This window comes from Vombatus ursinus, unplaced genomic scaffold, assembly GCF_900497805.2.
Source record: "Vombatus ursinus unplaced genomic scaffold, bare-nosed wombat genome assembly UNPS02009173.1, whole genome shotgun sequence".
Classification (NCBI taxonomy): domain Eukaryota; kingdom Metazoa; phylum Chordata; class Mammalia; order Diprotodontia; family Vombatidae; genus Vombatus; species Vombatus ursinus.
Window position 1 is genome coordinate 9,875,488 of NW_020948951.1, and position 16,694 is coordinate 9,892,181.

At 45.5% G+C, this 16,694-nt stretch overlaps 2 protein-coding genes across 7 annotated transcripts in view; both read right to left on the reverse strand.

Annotated features, from left to right (window-relative positions):
- The window catches only part of HAPLN4 (hyaluronan and proteoglycan link protein 4), a 19,854-nt gene extending 18,195 nt beyond the window's left edge, over nucleotides 1-1,659 (reverse strand). Inside the window, exons 1-2 of the mRNA XM_027851311.1 lie at nucleotides 1,595-1,659; nucleotides 1,085-1,193 (exon numbers count right to left, since the gene is read on the reverse strand). Coding sequence (XP_027707112.1) covers nucleotides 1,085-1,193; nucleotides 1,595-1,659 — 174 coding nt within the window. The remainder of the gene's footprint in view (nucleotides 1-1,084; nucleotides 1,194-1,594) is intronic.
- Nucleotides 933-16,694, reverse strand: part of TM6SF2 (transmembrane 6 superfamily member 2) — a 30,602-nt gene continuing 14,840 nt past the window's right edge. For 3 of the 6 annotated variants that reach the window (XM_027850820.1, XM_027850817.1, XM_027850821.1), the window contains exons 2-10: nucleotides 15,198-15,301; nucleotides 14,176-14,273; nucleotides 13,978-14,081; nucleotides 11,031-11,113; nucleotides 7,274-7,398; nucleotides 5,123-5,224; nucleotides 4,745-4,837; nucleotides 4,278-4,397; nucleotides 2,425-3,253 (exon numbers count right to left, since the gene is read on the reverse strand). In XM_027850820.1, the coding sequence (XP_027706621.1) occupies nucleotides 3,044-3,253; nucleotides 4,278-4,397; nucleotides 4,745-4,837; nucleotides 5,123-5,224; nucleotides 7,274-7,398; nucleotides 11,031-11,113; nucleotides 13,978-14,081; nucleotides 14,176-14,273; nucleotides 15,198-15,291 (1,029 nt within the window). In that variant the 5' untranslated portion in view covers nucleotides 15,292-15,301 and the 3' untranslated portion in view covers nucleotides 2,425-3,043. Of the gene's footprint in view, nucleotides 3,254-4,277; nucleotides 4,398-4,744; nucleotides 4,838-5,122; nucleotides 5,225-7,273; nucleotides 7,399-11,030; nucleotides 11,114-13,977; nucleotides 14,082-14,175; nucleotides 14,274-15,197; nucleotides 15,535-16,694 lie in introns of all 6 variants that reach the window. The other 3 variants (XM_027850818.1, XM_027850819.1, XM_027850822.1) reach the window with 3 other exon arrangements.

The following is a 16,694-nucleotide window of genomic DNA, read 5'->3' on the forward strand; positions in this document are numbered from 1 at the left end:
CAGAGCCAGTGGACTGCAGTATTCTAACCACACTGTCCCCATCAGCTGCCCCCTCTTTTTTAATGTAATCCCAAATAATAATAGCTAACATTTTTATATAGCACCTCCTATGTCACTTGTGACAAATTTGATCTTCGTGACAACCCTCGGAATTATCTCCATTTTACAGTTAAGGAAACTGAGGCAAATAGAGGTGAAGTGACTAGCCCAAGGTCACATAGCTAGTAAGTGTCTGAGGCTGGATTTGTACTCATATAGGTCTTCCTAACTCCAGGCCCACTGCTTTATCCCCTATCTGCCCCAAATTCCTCAGAATAAACCCCACTTATTCTATAAGGCCCTGGGGTTCTCATGAGTAATTCAAAGGTTCTCTGAAGTATAGGAAAGGAACAAAGCTGGGGAGAAAAGAGGGTCTTTCTCATGACTTTCTACCATCTGAGACAGCTTGGGCTCAGAAGCCCATACAGTTATCTTCCACATTATGGGGTTAGGGGCACAATACCCCCACCCCACCCCCATCCTTCCACAATCTGGAAAATCCCCATAAAATTTTTTGCCCTCCCATCATACTAGAGAAGAAGTCTTAATTATTATGGTATTAAAAGATAAAATATGTTGATATTATACAATATTTTATATATATATATATATATATATTATGCATTTCTGAGTTTCTAAACTTTGTGTGTCATCTGCTGACCTTTGCATGGCATTTGTGGCTTCCACAAAACTCCCCATTTAATTTCTCATGCCAATCTGGGATGTATCAAAAGCACCATGGAGAAAGTCTCGATGTGGGAGGGATAACTGTAATTGTCTTTGACCTTGGCTGTCTGTACTTGAGGGTGGGAATTTCCTCCCCAGACACATGCCCTACTCCCCCTTCTCAGAGATGACCCCAACACACACTCAGGCCAAATGTCTTTGTTCAACAAAAAACAATTTACTGCAGAAAACAAGAATGGCAAAGGCATGAAGTCTTTACAGAGTGCAAACCCAGGCACAGAGAAGAGGAAGCCTGTTAGGGCCCAGGTCTGGACCATGGCCTCCTGTAGGGTAGTAAGAGACACCTGGAGGTTAGTACCTGCCCGAAAGCATACTGGGAGTGCCTCAGTAACAGACACTGGCTCCACCTATGAAGGAGGAACATGGGAGGAGCTCGGACAAGTTCCACCCACGAGGTGGAGCTAGGGCTATAAGAGCAGGACCCGGGGGTGTCTGAGAGGAGCCGGGAGTCGGAGCCGGGGAGAGACCAGAGGCCGGGACGATGGGAGGCAGGAGAGAGAGCAGAGGCCGGGACCTTGGGAGGCAGGAGAGCATGTAACCAATAAATCGTCTGCAGCTGCCAGCACGAGTGTTCTGTCTAGTCATTCCCCTCCACCCTTGGAGGGGCCGGAGACGTCCGAAGACCGGGAAGGGTAAGTATCCAAGCGAAGGCTTGGGTGGGATAGCTGATTAAGTACACTACATCAGCCAGGGACCCACCAAGCAATATCTAAGCGATGGCCCGGGTGGTGTAGAGACCCCGGGCAGAAGCCCACTTTAGAAACTGTTCCTCTGGTTCTTCTGGTCTGGAAACTTCCATCCACCCCACCTTGCATCCACTCCACTTTTGGCCCAGTGGAGGCCCCGCCAGCCTGCAGATGAGTCTGGGTCCATGCTGAGCTCACGCACTCTCAGCTGTTCCTCATGACCCCTTCTCTTGATCACTGCCTTCCTTCCTCCTAGCCCAGAAATCTAGTTCCCCTTCCAGAAAGATTTATGGGATCCTCAGCAATCTCTCCAGCAAAAAAAAGCACTGGGCCTAGAGTCAGAAGATCTGGGTTTGAAAATCTGCCAGTTTCTCACTGTGACACCTTACGCAAGTCCTTTCCCCTCCCTGTGCCTCCATTCCCCCATTTGTTAAATAAGAAGTTTGGCCATAGACAATATCAAAGGTCCTTTTCAGTTTTAAGATTCTGTTTCTGTGTTTCTCCAAGTCACAGCTGGGTCCCTCACCCGCCACCATCATGGACACCACTTTCGTATGAAGGTCCTGGCAAGGTCATTCTTCTCTTCTGTCCTCACTTCCCAGTCACTCACCCAAACCTTAGTTCAGCTCCATCTGTAGGGTTCTCCTCCCTCTCCTCCCACCTCCACCCCTGAAAGTATTTTCTCACACGGGAGGCGTCTAGAAAGCCCAACCAACAATATCATAGTTAGCTTTGTAAACTGTGGCTTGTTATCATGAGACCTTAGGTATCTGTTTTCAGAGTCTGTGGTTGCTTTGGGAATCTAGACCCCCAACCTTGAGCAGGAGGGCTTGAGAGGGGAGAGTTAAGACTTGGGAGAACCAGTGTCTCCCATCCCCCAAGATCTCCAGAGGATGTAGTGCAGTTCCTCCAAGTCACTTCATGCACACACTCCCATCTCAGAGGTCAGGCCAGAGAGAAGATGGAGAAGGGAAATAGGTGATTGACTCAATGTTCTCTGACATTGGTGGTCTGAGTAGACCACTGATGGAGGCCTCTGTCCAGTTCTGGAATGACAAGACCAGGGGAAGGTGATCAGAACTGAGGGCTGTACCATATAAAAATTAACGGAAGGAACTAGAAGGAAATAAAAAAACTTAGCAGTAACATGATCACTAAATGTTTGAACAGCTGTCATGGGGAAGGGGGCCCAGGTAGACTTACTCTGCTTGGCCTCAAAGGGTAGAACCATGAGCAATGGGTAGAAAATACAAAGAAGCAAATTTGGGGCTCAATATTCCAGCACTTCAAAGGAAAATTTTCAGTGTAAAGAAAACCTTCCTAACACTTAGAGCTGTCCAAAATGGAATCAGCTTCTTTGAGGTAGGGCAGTCAGTTTCCCCTCACCAGATGACCACATGTTCAGAGTCTTGTAAAGGGAATTCTTCACCAGATAGGGTTGGGATAGTTGACCTCTGAGGTCATTTCAAACTCTGAGATTCAATGATTCAATGATGAGAACTAGGGAAATGAGGCTGGCCCTCAGGGAGGTGGCTGGCGGTCCCAGTGGCCTTTGGTCAGGTATGACCCTCTCAGCAGTTTTTCTTGTTCTCTTCCTGCTGGCTGGGGGTAGGGGAACAGAGAAAAAAGGCTGGCCATCGGAGGCAGCGGTAGGCCAGGAAGTGGGGCCCCACAGCATAGAGAAGGTTGAGGATAAAGAGGAAGGACCAGACATCTTCAGGGGTTCGGTAGGTATAGGGGGTGTAAGGATGCATTGAGGCACCGATGTGAGAGAACTGGGCCTATAATAGAGAAAAGCAGAGCGTAAGGAGGGCAGCACACCCTGGCATTCCTAGGGGCAGAGGTGGGGAACCTGCAGCCTTCAGGCCACACGTGCCCTTCTAGGTCCTCAGGTACGGCCTTTTGACTGGCTCCTAGTTTTACAGAACATAAAAGGGATTTGTTCTGTGAAGTTTGGATTCAGTCAGAGGGCCACACTTGAGGACCTAGAGGGACACATGTGGCCTTGAGGCCACAGGTTTCCCACCCCTGGTACGGGAATAGGAATGGGGCTGCTCTGTAAGGAACCCTAAATCTCTTTCAGTTTTCAGTACTATCCACCCTATGGCTCAGCCAACACTAACTCCGTGTCACTCTGATTTCTTTTACTCTCTCTCAGTGTGGCTCTGTATCTTTTTCTTTCTGCCTCAGTCTTCCTTCAGCTGTCTGTATCTATGTGTCTTCAGTCTCTCTCTGTGTCTCTCAATCTGTATGTGTCTTAATTCACGTATATCTTAGTGTATGGCAGTCTTCTGGCACATCCCAGTCTCTCTAGGTATCTCTCTGGGTCTCTAAATCTCTCTAGGTCTCAGCTTCTGCTTGCCCTACTTCTTTTTAACTACTTTTCTCCACTGGGGATAGCAGTGACTAACTTAAGAATTCACCCTTTACAATCTCTCTCTCTCTCTCTCTCTCTCTCTCTCCCCTCCCTTCCTCTGTTCCTCCCTTCCCCCTCTCATGCTCTTTCTCCTCCATCTCTCCTCTCCCTCCCTCCTTTCTTTCTCACACTCTCTCCTCCTCCTTCTTCTTTGCTCTTTCTCTGTCTCTATCTCTGTCTCTGTCTCTCTGTCTCTTTGTCTCTGTGTCTTTCACACACACACTCCCCCACACAAACACACATGTACACATACACACACAGAGAGGAAATTTTTTAAAAAAAAGTTTTGTCCTGGACTCACTGGGATAGGTTTTCTGCCCTGATCTTCCTGCCTCATCTAATCCCTCTTCCCACTCCCCTTCCCCACCACAGGCAGCCTGCCCCCTCACCTGGCCCATGGCCCCTGCAAACACCAGGGCCCAATCTGGGAGCCAGGTACAGCCAGGCCGCAGGAGGCCATAAGCAGCCAGGATGAAAAAAGGCAGAGCATAGAACAGGAACACCAACATCTGAAACCAAAGAGATCTGAGTACATCATCCCTCATGACTCCCCTCCTCTCCATCCCAACTCCACAAGCCCCAGAAAAATGGGAAGCAGGTTATATCAAAGACACTCCCCTCTCAGATTAGGAAGAGTTCTTGTCTCCCCCTCAGGCAGGAGACAGCCAGAGGTCAGGAACTGAACTGCTTCCGTCTGCCATCCCCCCTTCCTACCTTGTGCATAGCCGACCCATCCCCACCCCTCCCCAGGAGGCAGTTATGGTCCTGAAACATGAAAGAGGGATTTCTGAAGGGCTGAGGGTCCTCATCTGGGGAAGCCCTGCCAATCCTGGTGTTGGGGCCAGGGCAATCTCACCTGGATCTTGGGATAGGCCACAGGGTCCCGCAGGTATGGCTCATACTGATACACATAGATGAAGCAGGAATCTGTGGGACAGTCTAGGACCACCTGGAGGCACAGACAAGATTGGGCCTAAGTATCACCGAGACAGAAAGCTCCAAAGGACAGAGCTAGGGCACTCACCACCATGCCCAGCCTCAGAGAGCTCATCCCTATTAGAGGTGGCAGGCTACATGGAAGATGGCCTGAGAGACCATTTCCCCGAGGAAAGAGGCCTGGAGCAGGTACCAAAGAGCTCCATTGGGATGGTCTGGCTAGAGGCAGAGGAGAGCTGGGGAAGAAGGGTCCTTTAGAGAAAGACAGTCCATTGGGACATCCACTGAGGAGACTCACCAGGCCACGGAAAATGGTGAACAATCCGGCCAGGAGCAGAAAAATAAACAGAGCCAGGTCCCAGGGCCTCTGGAGCAGCCCCTTCTTATGCTCTTCAGCGATCTATGTAAGAGACACACACACACACACTCAGAGAGCAAGAGACACACCCAAAAACAGAGACCAAGTCAGACAATGGGTGAATGTTAGGGTTTGTTTTTACTGAAAAGCTCCTTTTTTTTTCTTAGCAAAAGGTATGGCTCAAGAGAGGGCAGAGGGGAGAAAACGCAATAAAAAATTAAAGAGAGACCACATGTTCCTAACTTACTTCAGAGATCTGCGATCTCATCCATTTGTGTGTTTCCTCTATTGAGGCTGATCACCACCCACTCTGTGGAACTTGGGAAGAGGTCTTTGAGAGAAGCTGAGACTCTCATCACCCTGATGCCAGCCCAGCGATGAGCCCCTCTGATCTCAGCTCAGATGATTCTCAGACAACAAACACCTACACTTGGCTATGACCCTAATAATACCATTAAAAACCCAGGTTATGGGGCAGTTAGGTAGTGCAGTGGATAGAGCCTTGGAGTCAGGAGGACCTGAGTTCAAATCCAGTCTCAGACCAGACACTTGACACTAGCTGTGTGATCTTGGGCAAGTCACTTAACCCCAACTGACTTGCAAAAAAAAAAAAAGAAGAAGAAGAAAGAAACCCGGATTATACTGGGAGGCAGCAGGACAAAGTAGGATTCAGAAAAGGATGATGAGGTCAGGAGAGGAGGTGGGAGTCTGGGAACATACAGAACTGTTGCTCAGAGGAGAGGGATACATCCTGGGCCAGGAAATGGATAATTCAGATGTCTTAGGATCAGGGAGAGAAACCCAGGCCTGACGGGGAGGAAAAAGGAAGCTGAAGAGTCCTTAACCCTATGGGATCTCCAAGGGATACTTATCCCTAAGTTAGACCCTGTTGGTTGCTGATCCCTCTGTCTCAATCATATCTCTGGATCCAACCTCAGCCCCAAGGACACTTCAGGACAGGAGATTTCATGGCACAATAGGATGTCGGCATTGACAACTCACTCTGTGAAGGGGAACAAGAGTCCAGGGGCCTGCAACTCTGACCTCATGTGGGAGGGAATTCTGGCACGCCATTCATCACCTTACAGATAACATATATACAGCACAGGAGACCCCTGGACTTGGGAGAAGACTCAGGTTGGAGTCTCAACTTCATGTCTTACTGGGTGACTTTGTACAAATCACTTCCTCACTCTGAGCCTCAGTTTTTTCATCTATAGAATGGGGATAATACTCACACTGAATAAAGGAAATAATGGAAGTGAAAGTACTATAGAAAGCACTCTAAAAATGTGAGTTTTATCATCATAGAGGCAGCAAGATGGTGCAGTGGTTAGTGCTGGACTTAGAGTCTGGAAGACCTAAGTTCAAATGCTGCCTCAGACACTTACTAGCCATGTGACCATGGGAAAGTCACATAACCAGTCTTCCTCAGTTTCCTCATCTGTAAAATGAAGACATGGCACATTTTTCACATGGCTGTTAAAAAGATCAAATGAACGGCAGCTAGGTGGTACAGTGGATAGAGCACCAGCCTTGGAGTCAGGAGGACCTGAGTTCAAATCTGGCCTCAGACACATAACACTCACTAGCTGTGTGACTCTGGGCAAGTCACTTAACCCCAAATGCCTCACCAAAAAAAAAAAAAAAAAAGATCAAATGAAATCATTTGTATAAAATCCTTTGTAAAGCTGTTAGCTATTATTATCATAAGGGCCTTCTGGAGACAGACTATGAGAAGGCGCTTTTTTGTTATCATACGCCACACAACCAGAGGGTGAAAATAGTAATAACCTATAGATCTATAGGTTTTACGGTTTTAAAAAACCCTTTCCTCACAACAACGTTTTGATGGAGTGCAAACATCCCCATTTTTCAGATGAGGAAACTGAGATTCAGTCACTTTAAGTGGCTTGTCTAAGGTCACAGTTAGTAGATGTAAGAGCCAGAACTGCCCCCCCACCTCCCCAGTCTCCTAAATCTGTAGCCAGTGGTCTTTCCACTCTCCCACGTGCTAGGGAAGGTACAGGTCCTTCACTGGCCTGAGGCACTGGTCAGAGTACAAGAAAGAACATGGCCCAGGACACTTACCATGTTGGCTGTGTAGCCTGCTGGGCCCCTGTCCTGGCTGAAGAGGCGTAGGCCAGCCCAGCAAGGGATTGACACATAGGGAATGTTCAGTAAGAAGGACAGTCGGAGCTCAGAGCTGTACTTGCCTGGAGAATGGAGAACAGAATGCTCAGTTGAGAGGATGGATCCAAGAGCTGGCTCTGGACTTGGGTACCATTTTCACTTTCTTCCATCCCTCAACCTACTTCCTGCATCTGGTCCTAGTAGTAAATATCTAGCATGATAGCTAGAATTTATATAGTGTTTTTAGGTTTGCAAAGCACTTGATAAATATTGTCTCATTTAATTTTCTTGGAAGGTAGATGCTATGGTTACCCCCATTTTACAAATGAAGAAACTGAGGCAGACAGTGGTTAAATGACTTGCCCAGGATTATACAGCTAGTAAGTTTCTACAGCAGGATGTGAACTCAGTACTTCCTGACTCTACCTTCTGAGCTCTATCCATTGCGTCACCTTGCTGCCTCTTGTAAAGCCCATGACCCCCACCCCCACCCCAGATCCAAAAGTGGAGAAAGTTTAACCTAACTAGGCTTAGGTAGAGCAGAGGCAATAGAGTCAAATAGAAAGAACAGAGACATGGGAGATTTGAGGCCTGGATTATATACCTTCTTTTGCCACTATTCATGTGATTTAGGACAAGTCCCTTTATCTCTGGGCCTCAGTTTCCCTATATGCAAAGTGAAGTTGGACTAGATGATCCTCTCAGTGCTATCTGTGTTCTATAGTCCCTTCTAGCTCTGATACTTTATGTTCTAAGGTCTCTTCTACCTCTGATATTCTGTATTCTAAGGCACTCCCAGCTATAACATTGTACATTCTAAAGTTATCTTCCAGTTCTGAAATTCTGTATTCAGTGTCCTAAGGGCCCAGCCAAGTCTAATATTCTTAAATGTAGAAACAAGAATTATATTCCAGCATAGCCTTGATCATTCCCCTTGTTTCCCCTCTAGCTGTTCCAAATATAGAACTCCCATTGTCTATCAAATAAAGAGAAGATTCATCAGATTAACATTCCAAGTGTTCTACCGATCTCAGGCCAACCACCTGTCTAGTCTTATCTGCCTTTTCTTCCCTACTGCAAAAATGAAATAAGTTGACCCAACAGTTACTTTCATTATTCCCCATACATGCCTTCAGCACCCCCCCATATCTAGAGAATAACCTTATTCTCCTCTCTGTATGTCCAAATACTATCCTGTAATCAAGACCTCAATTGCCAAATGTCACCTCCTCCTGAGATCCTTCACAGATCCACTAAGAACCTACTCTACTCCCTCCTCTGCATCCACTTAGCCCTATGTCTCTGTCTCTCTCCTCAGCTCTAATCACACTCTGTCTTGTACTTCCAAATCTCTGTACCTGTATCTCCTCTACTAGACAGCAAGCCCTTCGATGGCAAGGACTTGGTTTTATTCATTTCTGTCTGCTGCCTAGCACAGGAGCACTGTACATAAGTATTAGTGTACCATTAGATCAGTGAATGTTTGCAGATAGATGGGTAGCTGAGATCCTAGCAGTAATGGTAACAACTCACACTTCCACAGAGCACAAAGGTTTTTAAGGTTCCATTTCTGACACACACTAGCTGTGTGACTTAGGGCAAATCACTTGACCTCTCAGCTAGGCAACTCTCTAAGACTCCAAGTTTCAAGGAAGATGTTGACCTGCACTGGTGGAGTTTTCTTATCAGGAGTTCTCTTTGTCAATAAAATCACAAATCTAGTCCTTTTTCTTACTGGGTCTTCAGGAATTGTGGCTGCTCAGGAGGCTGGGGCTCCTATAGAGGCCATTGCCAGGTAGTATAGAAAGGAAGGAAGATGAAGGAAGGAAGGAAGGAAAGAAGGAAGGAAGGAAGAAAGGAAGGAAAGAAGGAAGGAAGGGAAGAAGGAAGAAAGAAAGAAAAAGAAAGGAAGGAAGGAAGGAAGAAAAGAAGAAAGAGGGAAAAAAGAAGGGAGGGAGAAAGGAAAGAAGAAAGAGGGAGGGAACAAAGAAGGAAGGAAGAAGGAAGGAAGAAAGGAAGCTTGAATAGTGGCACAGGGGATTAGCTGGAAACAAGGCTAGTGGTCTGGGGGTACTGCTATTTCTAGGGCTCTTGGGTTTATCTGCCCTTCAATGGGCATTGGTTAGTAGTCAGGGTTGGTAATGGTGGAATGGAAGAAATCTTCTCCACAGGGCTAATATGATAGCTAGATGTTAAGTGGCAGGGCTCATAAGATAAATAAGACCCCCTTATAAAGACTCCTTTCTTTGCAGAGGTGAAGGTCTGTGAGGGTGAAATGTTGCATGTACTCTCAAACACAATGGATGTGTTCACTGGCTTTGCTGGGCTATTTTATTTTTTTCCTTTTAAAATCTTTGTTACAACAAATGTTTCACTGGGAAGGGGAAAGAGGAAGGCTATATTTAGAGATGAATGTGATGGAATAAAAAAAAATCAGCAAGATAAAAAAGAAAGAATAAAAAATCCAATTCAATGATACAGGCATAAGAGAGAATAGGCCAAGTGCAATGAAACATGAAGGAGACAGTGTTACTGACCAAGAAGATCAGGGAAAACTTCCTGCAGGAGGTGACATTTGCTTTAGTTTTTAACAAATGGTCAGGAATTTAACACTGTCCAGGTGAGGGCCTCTTGTGAAGTTATTTCCCGGCACCTTCCTCTGCAGATCCAGCAATCAGTAGCTACCCACATGCCCAGAAAAGAAAGGTCTCACCCCAAAGTCCTTGGCACTGTCCAGTGGTTTAACGTCAGAAACAGATATGGTTTTATCAACAGAAAGGAAACTGGAGAAGATGTGTGACCATCTGCTTTGCTGTTGCACTCTAAGGACCACACAACTTGAAGCTAAAAAGTCCAGTATGTAAGCTCTTGAAATCAGGGACTGTTTTGTTTTTTATTTGTATCTCCAAGCTTTTAATACAGTGCCTGGCACGTAGTAGGAGCTTAATAAATGTTCTTCCTTCCTTCCCTCCTCTCTCCCTTCCTTTTTCCTTTCTTCCCTTTCTTTTTTCCTTTGCTTCCTGTTTATATTTCTTCTCTTCCTTTCTCCCTTCCTTTTCTCTCTTTCCTTCCTCTCCCTTCCTCTTTCCCTCCTTCCTTTTCTTTCTCTTCCTTCCTCTCTTTATTTCTCTCCCTTCCTTCCTCTTTCTTTCCCACCCTTCCTCCCTCCCCTCCCTCATTCTCTCCCTTTCTCCCCCCCTCCTTTACTTTCTCCCTTTCCTTTCCTTTCTTTTCCCTTCCTGCCTTCCTCTTTCCCTCCTTTACTTCCTCCCCTTCCTTTCCTTCCTTCCTTCCTCTTCCTCTCAATGCCTATCACAAAGGCCTCTAACAAAAGGTACTTAATAAATGTTTGTTGAGAATGAAGAGTCCTTCCCAAAAGCTTCTGGCAAGAGGCTAGGTCTGGCGAGATAAATCCTACCCACCCCACCCCACATATCCCAGAGCTGAAAGTGGGATTAGTCAGTCTAGGGTTAGGTCTCCCTCTTTTCCAGACGGGAAAGATGGCTTCTTCTGGGAGAGGGAGAGTGGCACAGGAGAAGTCTGGGACAGAACTGGTGGAGAAGCTACTGGCCTTGTGTGTGGCCTATCCAGACTGCTACACCAATTTGCAAAGTTCTCTTCTCTCCCTCCCTCCCAATCCCCCTTCCTCTGAAGCTTTGGCAACAAGCGTGTCACTTACCAAGTATGTGGCACATCTCAAAGGCATGATACTTACCAAGGATATTTCCTGGGACAAAAACCATGATGCTCATGACAAGTGACCCCAACCAGTACAGCCCGAGGCTTCTATATCTCTTCCTGAGGGAAATGGAGAGAAACTGGCAACTTTCTTAATCCTTCAGATGGGCGCATGGATGAAAGGGCTGCAAATTCCCTGACCAGAGAGGGGGGTTGTGGAAGAGCAAGCAAGGAAACCAAGTCAAAGAAGGATTTCAGGGTGGGAGGACAGCAAGAGAAGGGGGCCAGTAGGAATTCTGACTCCCTTGGCCAGTCCTGAGGACATCTAGTCTACTCTGAATCAGTGCTGGAATCTTCTCTAAGCATTCCTGGCAAATGATCATCAAACCTTCACTGGAAAGTCTCCACTGGGGCCAGTATGGGGGGGAGGGGAGGGCATCCTAACTGTTAGTATATTTTTCCATATATAGAGTCAAAATCTGCCTCTCAGCAACTGTCCCCCACTGCTTCTAGTTCTGTCCTCTGGGGTCAAACAGAATATGTCTGATCCCTCTTCCTCCACTTGACAGCTTTTCAAATACTCGCAGACCATTATATGCCTCCTGAGTCTTCTCTTCTCCAGGCTCAACATCCCCAGTTCCTTCAACCAATCCTTGCTGAAGATTTTTTTGGCAACCCTTTATATACTTGGAGATAGATTCTTAATTGGTCTGCCTGCTTCCAGGCTCTCCCCTATCTACTTTATCCTCCATCTCACTGCCAAATTGATATTTCTAAAATATACCTCTGACTATGTAACTTCTTTGGTCAAAAATCTTCAGTGGCACCCTACTAGTTCTATGGTAATATACAAAATCCTCAGTCTGGCATTTAAATCCCTTTCTCCTTTCCTTCCTTTTCTTTATTTCTTTATTCCTTCCTCTATTTCTCTTCCTTCCTTTATCTTTCCTTCCTTCCCTTCCTTCCTCTCTTTCTTCCTTCTCCTCCTTCCTTCCTTTCTCTTTCTCCCTTCTTTCTTTCCTTCCTCCTTCCTTTCCTATTTTCTCCCTCCTTCTCTCTCTCTCTCTCTCTCTCTCTCTCTCTCTTCCTTCCTTCCTTCCTCCTTCTCCCAATGCCTATGACAAGGTCCTCTAATAATAGGTACTTCATAAATGTTTTTTGAAAGTGAAAAGTCCTTCCCAAAGGTTGCCGGCAACAGTTTGGCTCCCAACTATGTCTCCAGTCTTATTTCATATTACCTCACTTCCCTTACTTCTCCTTCCTGTCAAACTGGCCTGCCAACTGTTCCTTGTACTTGGCACTCTCTCACCTCCATGCGTCATGTTTGGGATGCACTCCTTCCTCATGGTCATCTCTTAGAATCCTTTGCTTCATTCAAAGCACAGTTCAGGTGCCATGTCCTACACGAGGCCTTCCCTGATTTTCCTCCTCTCCCATCCCAATTATTAGGGTTATCTCCCTCTATAAGTTATTTCATATTACTTTGATATGCTTATCTATCTAAATATTGTAATCTCTGGTAGATTGAACATATTCATAGGGAGATGTCATATCCCCTTCTGCTCTTTGAGGTCAAGGGCTGATTCATTTTTATCTTTGTATAGCCAGTGCCTCGCATGGTCACTGGAACATAGTAGGTACTTTATAATTATTTCTTGAATTAAATTGAATAGTATCATGTGCTTCCTAAGTCCTCTTTTCTCCAAGTGGAAGGAAATTCTTCAACCAATCCTCATGACACTTAGAGACTAATTAGTAATGTCCAGGTCTAAGAAGCACTGGTCAGAGCACATCAGTAGTACTATATTCAAGTCCAGTGCTGTGCTTTAGGAAGGATGCTGATAAGTTAGAGAATGTCCAGAGGAGAGCAGCTAGGGTGAAGAAGAGTCTTGAGATCATACCATGGGTGGAAAGAAATCCCCAGAGATGCAGCAGAGTAAAATGGAAAAACATCTGCTACTTATGTGACCCAGGGTAAGTCATTTGTTATTTCTATGCTTCATTTTCCTCATCTGCAAAATGAGATGTTCTTTCCAGCTCTAAATCTATGATCTTATGAACTATTTGTCATTTAGTTGTTTTCAGTCATGTACAACTGTTGCTGACCCCTTTAGGTTTTCCCAGTAAAGATACTAGAGTGGATTGCCATTTCCTTCTCCAGCTCATTTTACAAATGAGGAAACTGAGACAAAGAGGGTAAAGTGACTTGCCCAGGGTCACACAGCCAGTAAGTGTCTGAAACTGGATTTGAACTCAGAGAGATGAGTCTTCCTCACTTCAGGCCCAGCACTCTATCCACTATGGCGCCACCTAGGCTGCCCTCTTGTGAACTAGCGATGTTTAAATTGGAAAATACAAGACTTAAGCTCTCTTCAAGTATCTGTATTGAGGTTATACTTGCTCTGCTTGGACAGAAGCTGAGAAAAGACAGGCTTATGTTTGATGTAAGAAAAAAAATATTTTACTCATTAGAGTGATCCAAAAGGGCAGTGGGCTTCCTCTGAAGATAATGGGTTCTTCACTGGAAGTCTTTAAGCAAAGGCTGGATGAAGGCAGGAAAGAGACTGGGTTCTTTGCCTCTATGACCTTCATGTCCTTCCCAGTTCTTAATCTAGGTTCTAGGTTCTAAGAACCCTTCCCTAGCTCAACATCCTGTGATTTGTGTTCTATGATTACTTTTAGGTCTAACATTCTAGATTTTATTTTCTAGAGTTACTTCCAGCTCTGAAATTCTGGGTTATATGACTCCTACACCCCTTGGGTCTTGGAAATTTCTTGGTTTCACCAATTTAGTCCCAAACCCAGAAGACACTGAGCAGTACCCTGAGACCCCTTGTATTGCATGCTAGGAGTTAACTTCGTTATTTTCTCTAGGAGCTGCTTCCTGAGTCCCAGCCCCTGATGCCTTCCTTGCCTCCTCCTTCCCCAACAAGTAATCTCTTCTCCTTTTCCTGCCCCCTGACTCTTCCAGGGAGCCTCCTTACCTCTTAGCAATGGCCCCAGTCATGGTGAGGTAGAGCAGATAATGGACAGTGCCATTCCAGTAGCAGCTAAAAATCCCATGGGCAGTGCACAGATATGGCTCCCTCTGGGGTAACAAAGGAACAGAAGGGAAGGTGTAGGGCTAGGCTGGAGACTGCTCATGAGTCCTTCCAGCAGAAACAGGAAAGGATAGGACTTACCTCTCGAGTATAGAATTCCATGAGGCCCGTCACATAGTCATCCTCCTCAAGGGCAATGAACAAGTCAATAAGGGAGGTGAAGGAAAAGATGGTAAACACTGTGGGGAGAGCACAGACAGGTCAGACTCCCCCTCCCCCCAGTCCCTGGCCCAACCAAGGTAATTTAATTCAGCAATGCATCCAGGGCTCTATACACTGGAATTCAAAGATGAAACATTACACAGTCCCTACTCTCAAAGACCTAAAAATCTTAATGGGCAGGGCATATAATTCCAACCACTTCCCTTGGGTAGCAAGGGACCCACAAACACCATAGAACATTAGAGTTACATGGATCCTTAGACCATAGAACAAAGACTGCCAATGTTGGATGAAGGGGATCTTAGAAAATGGAGGGGAGGGATGTCCCTGGATATGGGCAACTTCCCAAGCCCCTTAGAACACAGAATGTCAGAGCTAGGAGGGCCCTTAGAACACAGAATAACATCAAAGCTGGGAAGGCCCTTACAACAGTGTCAGAGCAAGGACCCTCCAGAGAGCACAGAACATCAGAGTTAAAAGGTTCTGTAGTACACAGAATACTGGATTTGGATGGGCCCTTAGAACATATAAAAGGTCAGAGTCAGAAAGGCTTTAGGTACAGAACATGGAATGTCAGAGAATATCAGACTTGGGAGGACTATAGATACAGACACAGAATGTAAGAGAGAAGATTCCTTAGAAGATAGAATATCAGAGCTGGGGGTGGAGAAGACCTTGAACAATAGAATGACAGAGCAAAAAGATTCTTCAGAACACAGAATGTCAGACCTGAGAACCTAAAATATAGAACAACAATGCTGAAAGGGACCTTAGGACTCCTTCATTTGGGAGCAGGCTAGACACATGTTTCCTTGATACCAGTCCCCAAGTCTAATGTCAGGGCACTAGGCCAAAGGTCATGGTAACAGATGCTTCTTCCCCACTGTAAACTCCACTAACCCTCCCATAACCTTCCATCTCCCTTGCCCCCCAGGACTCACCAACAAAAAGTGGATCATGAGAGATGTCTCCCTGGGCCAGACTGGAGAGGGCCACAAACAGTAGAGCCAGGATCATTGCACTCAGCATAGCCATACCCAAGGGACTGGGAAGTAAATGAGGAGTCAGGATGGTGCCCAGATTGCAGATAGGGTCTGACACACTTGGAACTATCAGTCAGGACCCTTGGTCTGAACCTAAGGTCCAGGGTCTCCACTTTCTCACTACCCACTCACTCCTTTCAGTCTGACTTCAACCCTCATCATTTTATTGAAACTTTTCTCTGTAGTCACCAATGACCTGATTTCCAAATCTGATGGCATCTTCATAGTTCTCATTCTAGAAGAGCAAAATAAACATACCCAAGGTGATATGGGTAATAAGCTGTAAATTTCTGCATTTTTTGATGCTGGTGGATATTTCCCCACCTGGACACTCTACCTTCCCTTGACATCTATTATACTCTTGGTTCTCCTACTTGTCTTCTTAACACTGCTTCTTAAATTCCCTTTTCTCCTTCTGGTCCATCAACAAGTATTTATTACCATGTGTCAGGCACTGTGCTAAGTGCTGGGGACACAAAGAAAGGCAAAAGACAGTCTCTGCCCTCAAGGAGCTCACAGTCCAAAGCAGGAGACAATATGCAAACTATATACAAGATATAGATAGTATAAATGGGAGATAATCTCAGAGGGAAAGCCCTAGAAGTAGAGGGGAGGAATGTCCTTGGTTGTGGGCAACTTCCCAAGATCCTCAGCCTGTTTCTCTCTCTAAAGTCTCTCATCCACTAATTTTGAGACCCTCATCTCTTCTTAGCAGTGCTAGGATCCAAAACAACTCCAAAGGACTCATGACGGAAAATGCTGTCCACATTCAGAAAAAGAACTATGGAGTCTGAATGCAGATCAAAGCATATTATTTGCTCTCTCTTTTTCTTATTTTTTTGCTTGTTTCTTCTTTCTCATGGTTTCTCTCATTGGTTCTAATTTTTCTTTACAACTTAACTAACGTAAAAATAGGTTCAGTATGAATGTATACATAGAGCCCATATCAAATTGCACACTGTCTTGGGGAGAGAAGAGGGGAAGGAGGGGGAGAAAATTTGGAACTCAAAATCTTATGGAAGTGAATGTTGAAAAATAAAAATTTTTAAAAGTGCATATAAAGTCTCTCATCCATTACCAACTCTCCATCTCCAACTTCTCCATTGATTGAACTGTAGTCCCAGATGTCTTTCTGATTTCCAGCTAGACATCTCCATCTGTGAGTTCTGCTGGGGCCTCAAGTTCAACATGTTCCAAACTGAACTCAGCCTTTTACTGTCAAATCCATCATAACTCCCAATCTCTTTATTTCTGCTCCTAGCAGAAGCAACTAGTTGGAGTGCTGGGACTAGAGTCAGGAAGACCTGGATTCAAATCCAATCTCAGAAACTTACTAGTTGTGTGACTGAGCAAGACCTTTGCCTCAGTCTCCTCAACTGTAAAATGAGGATAATA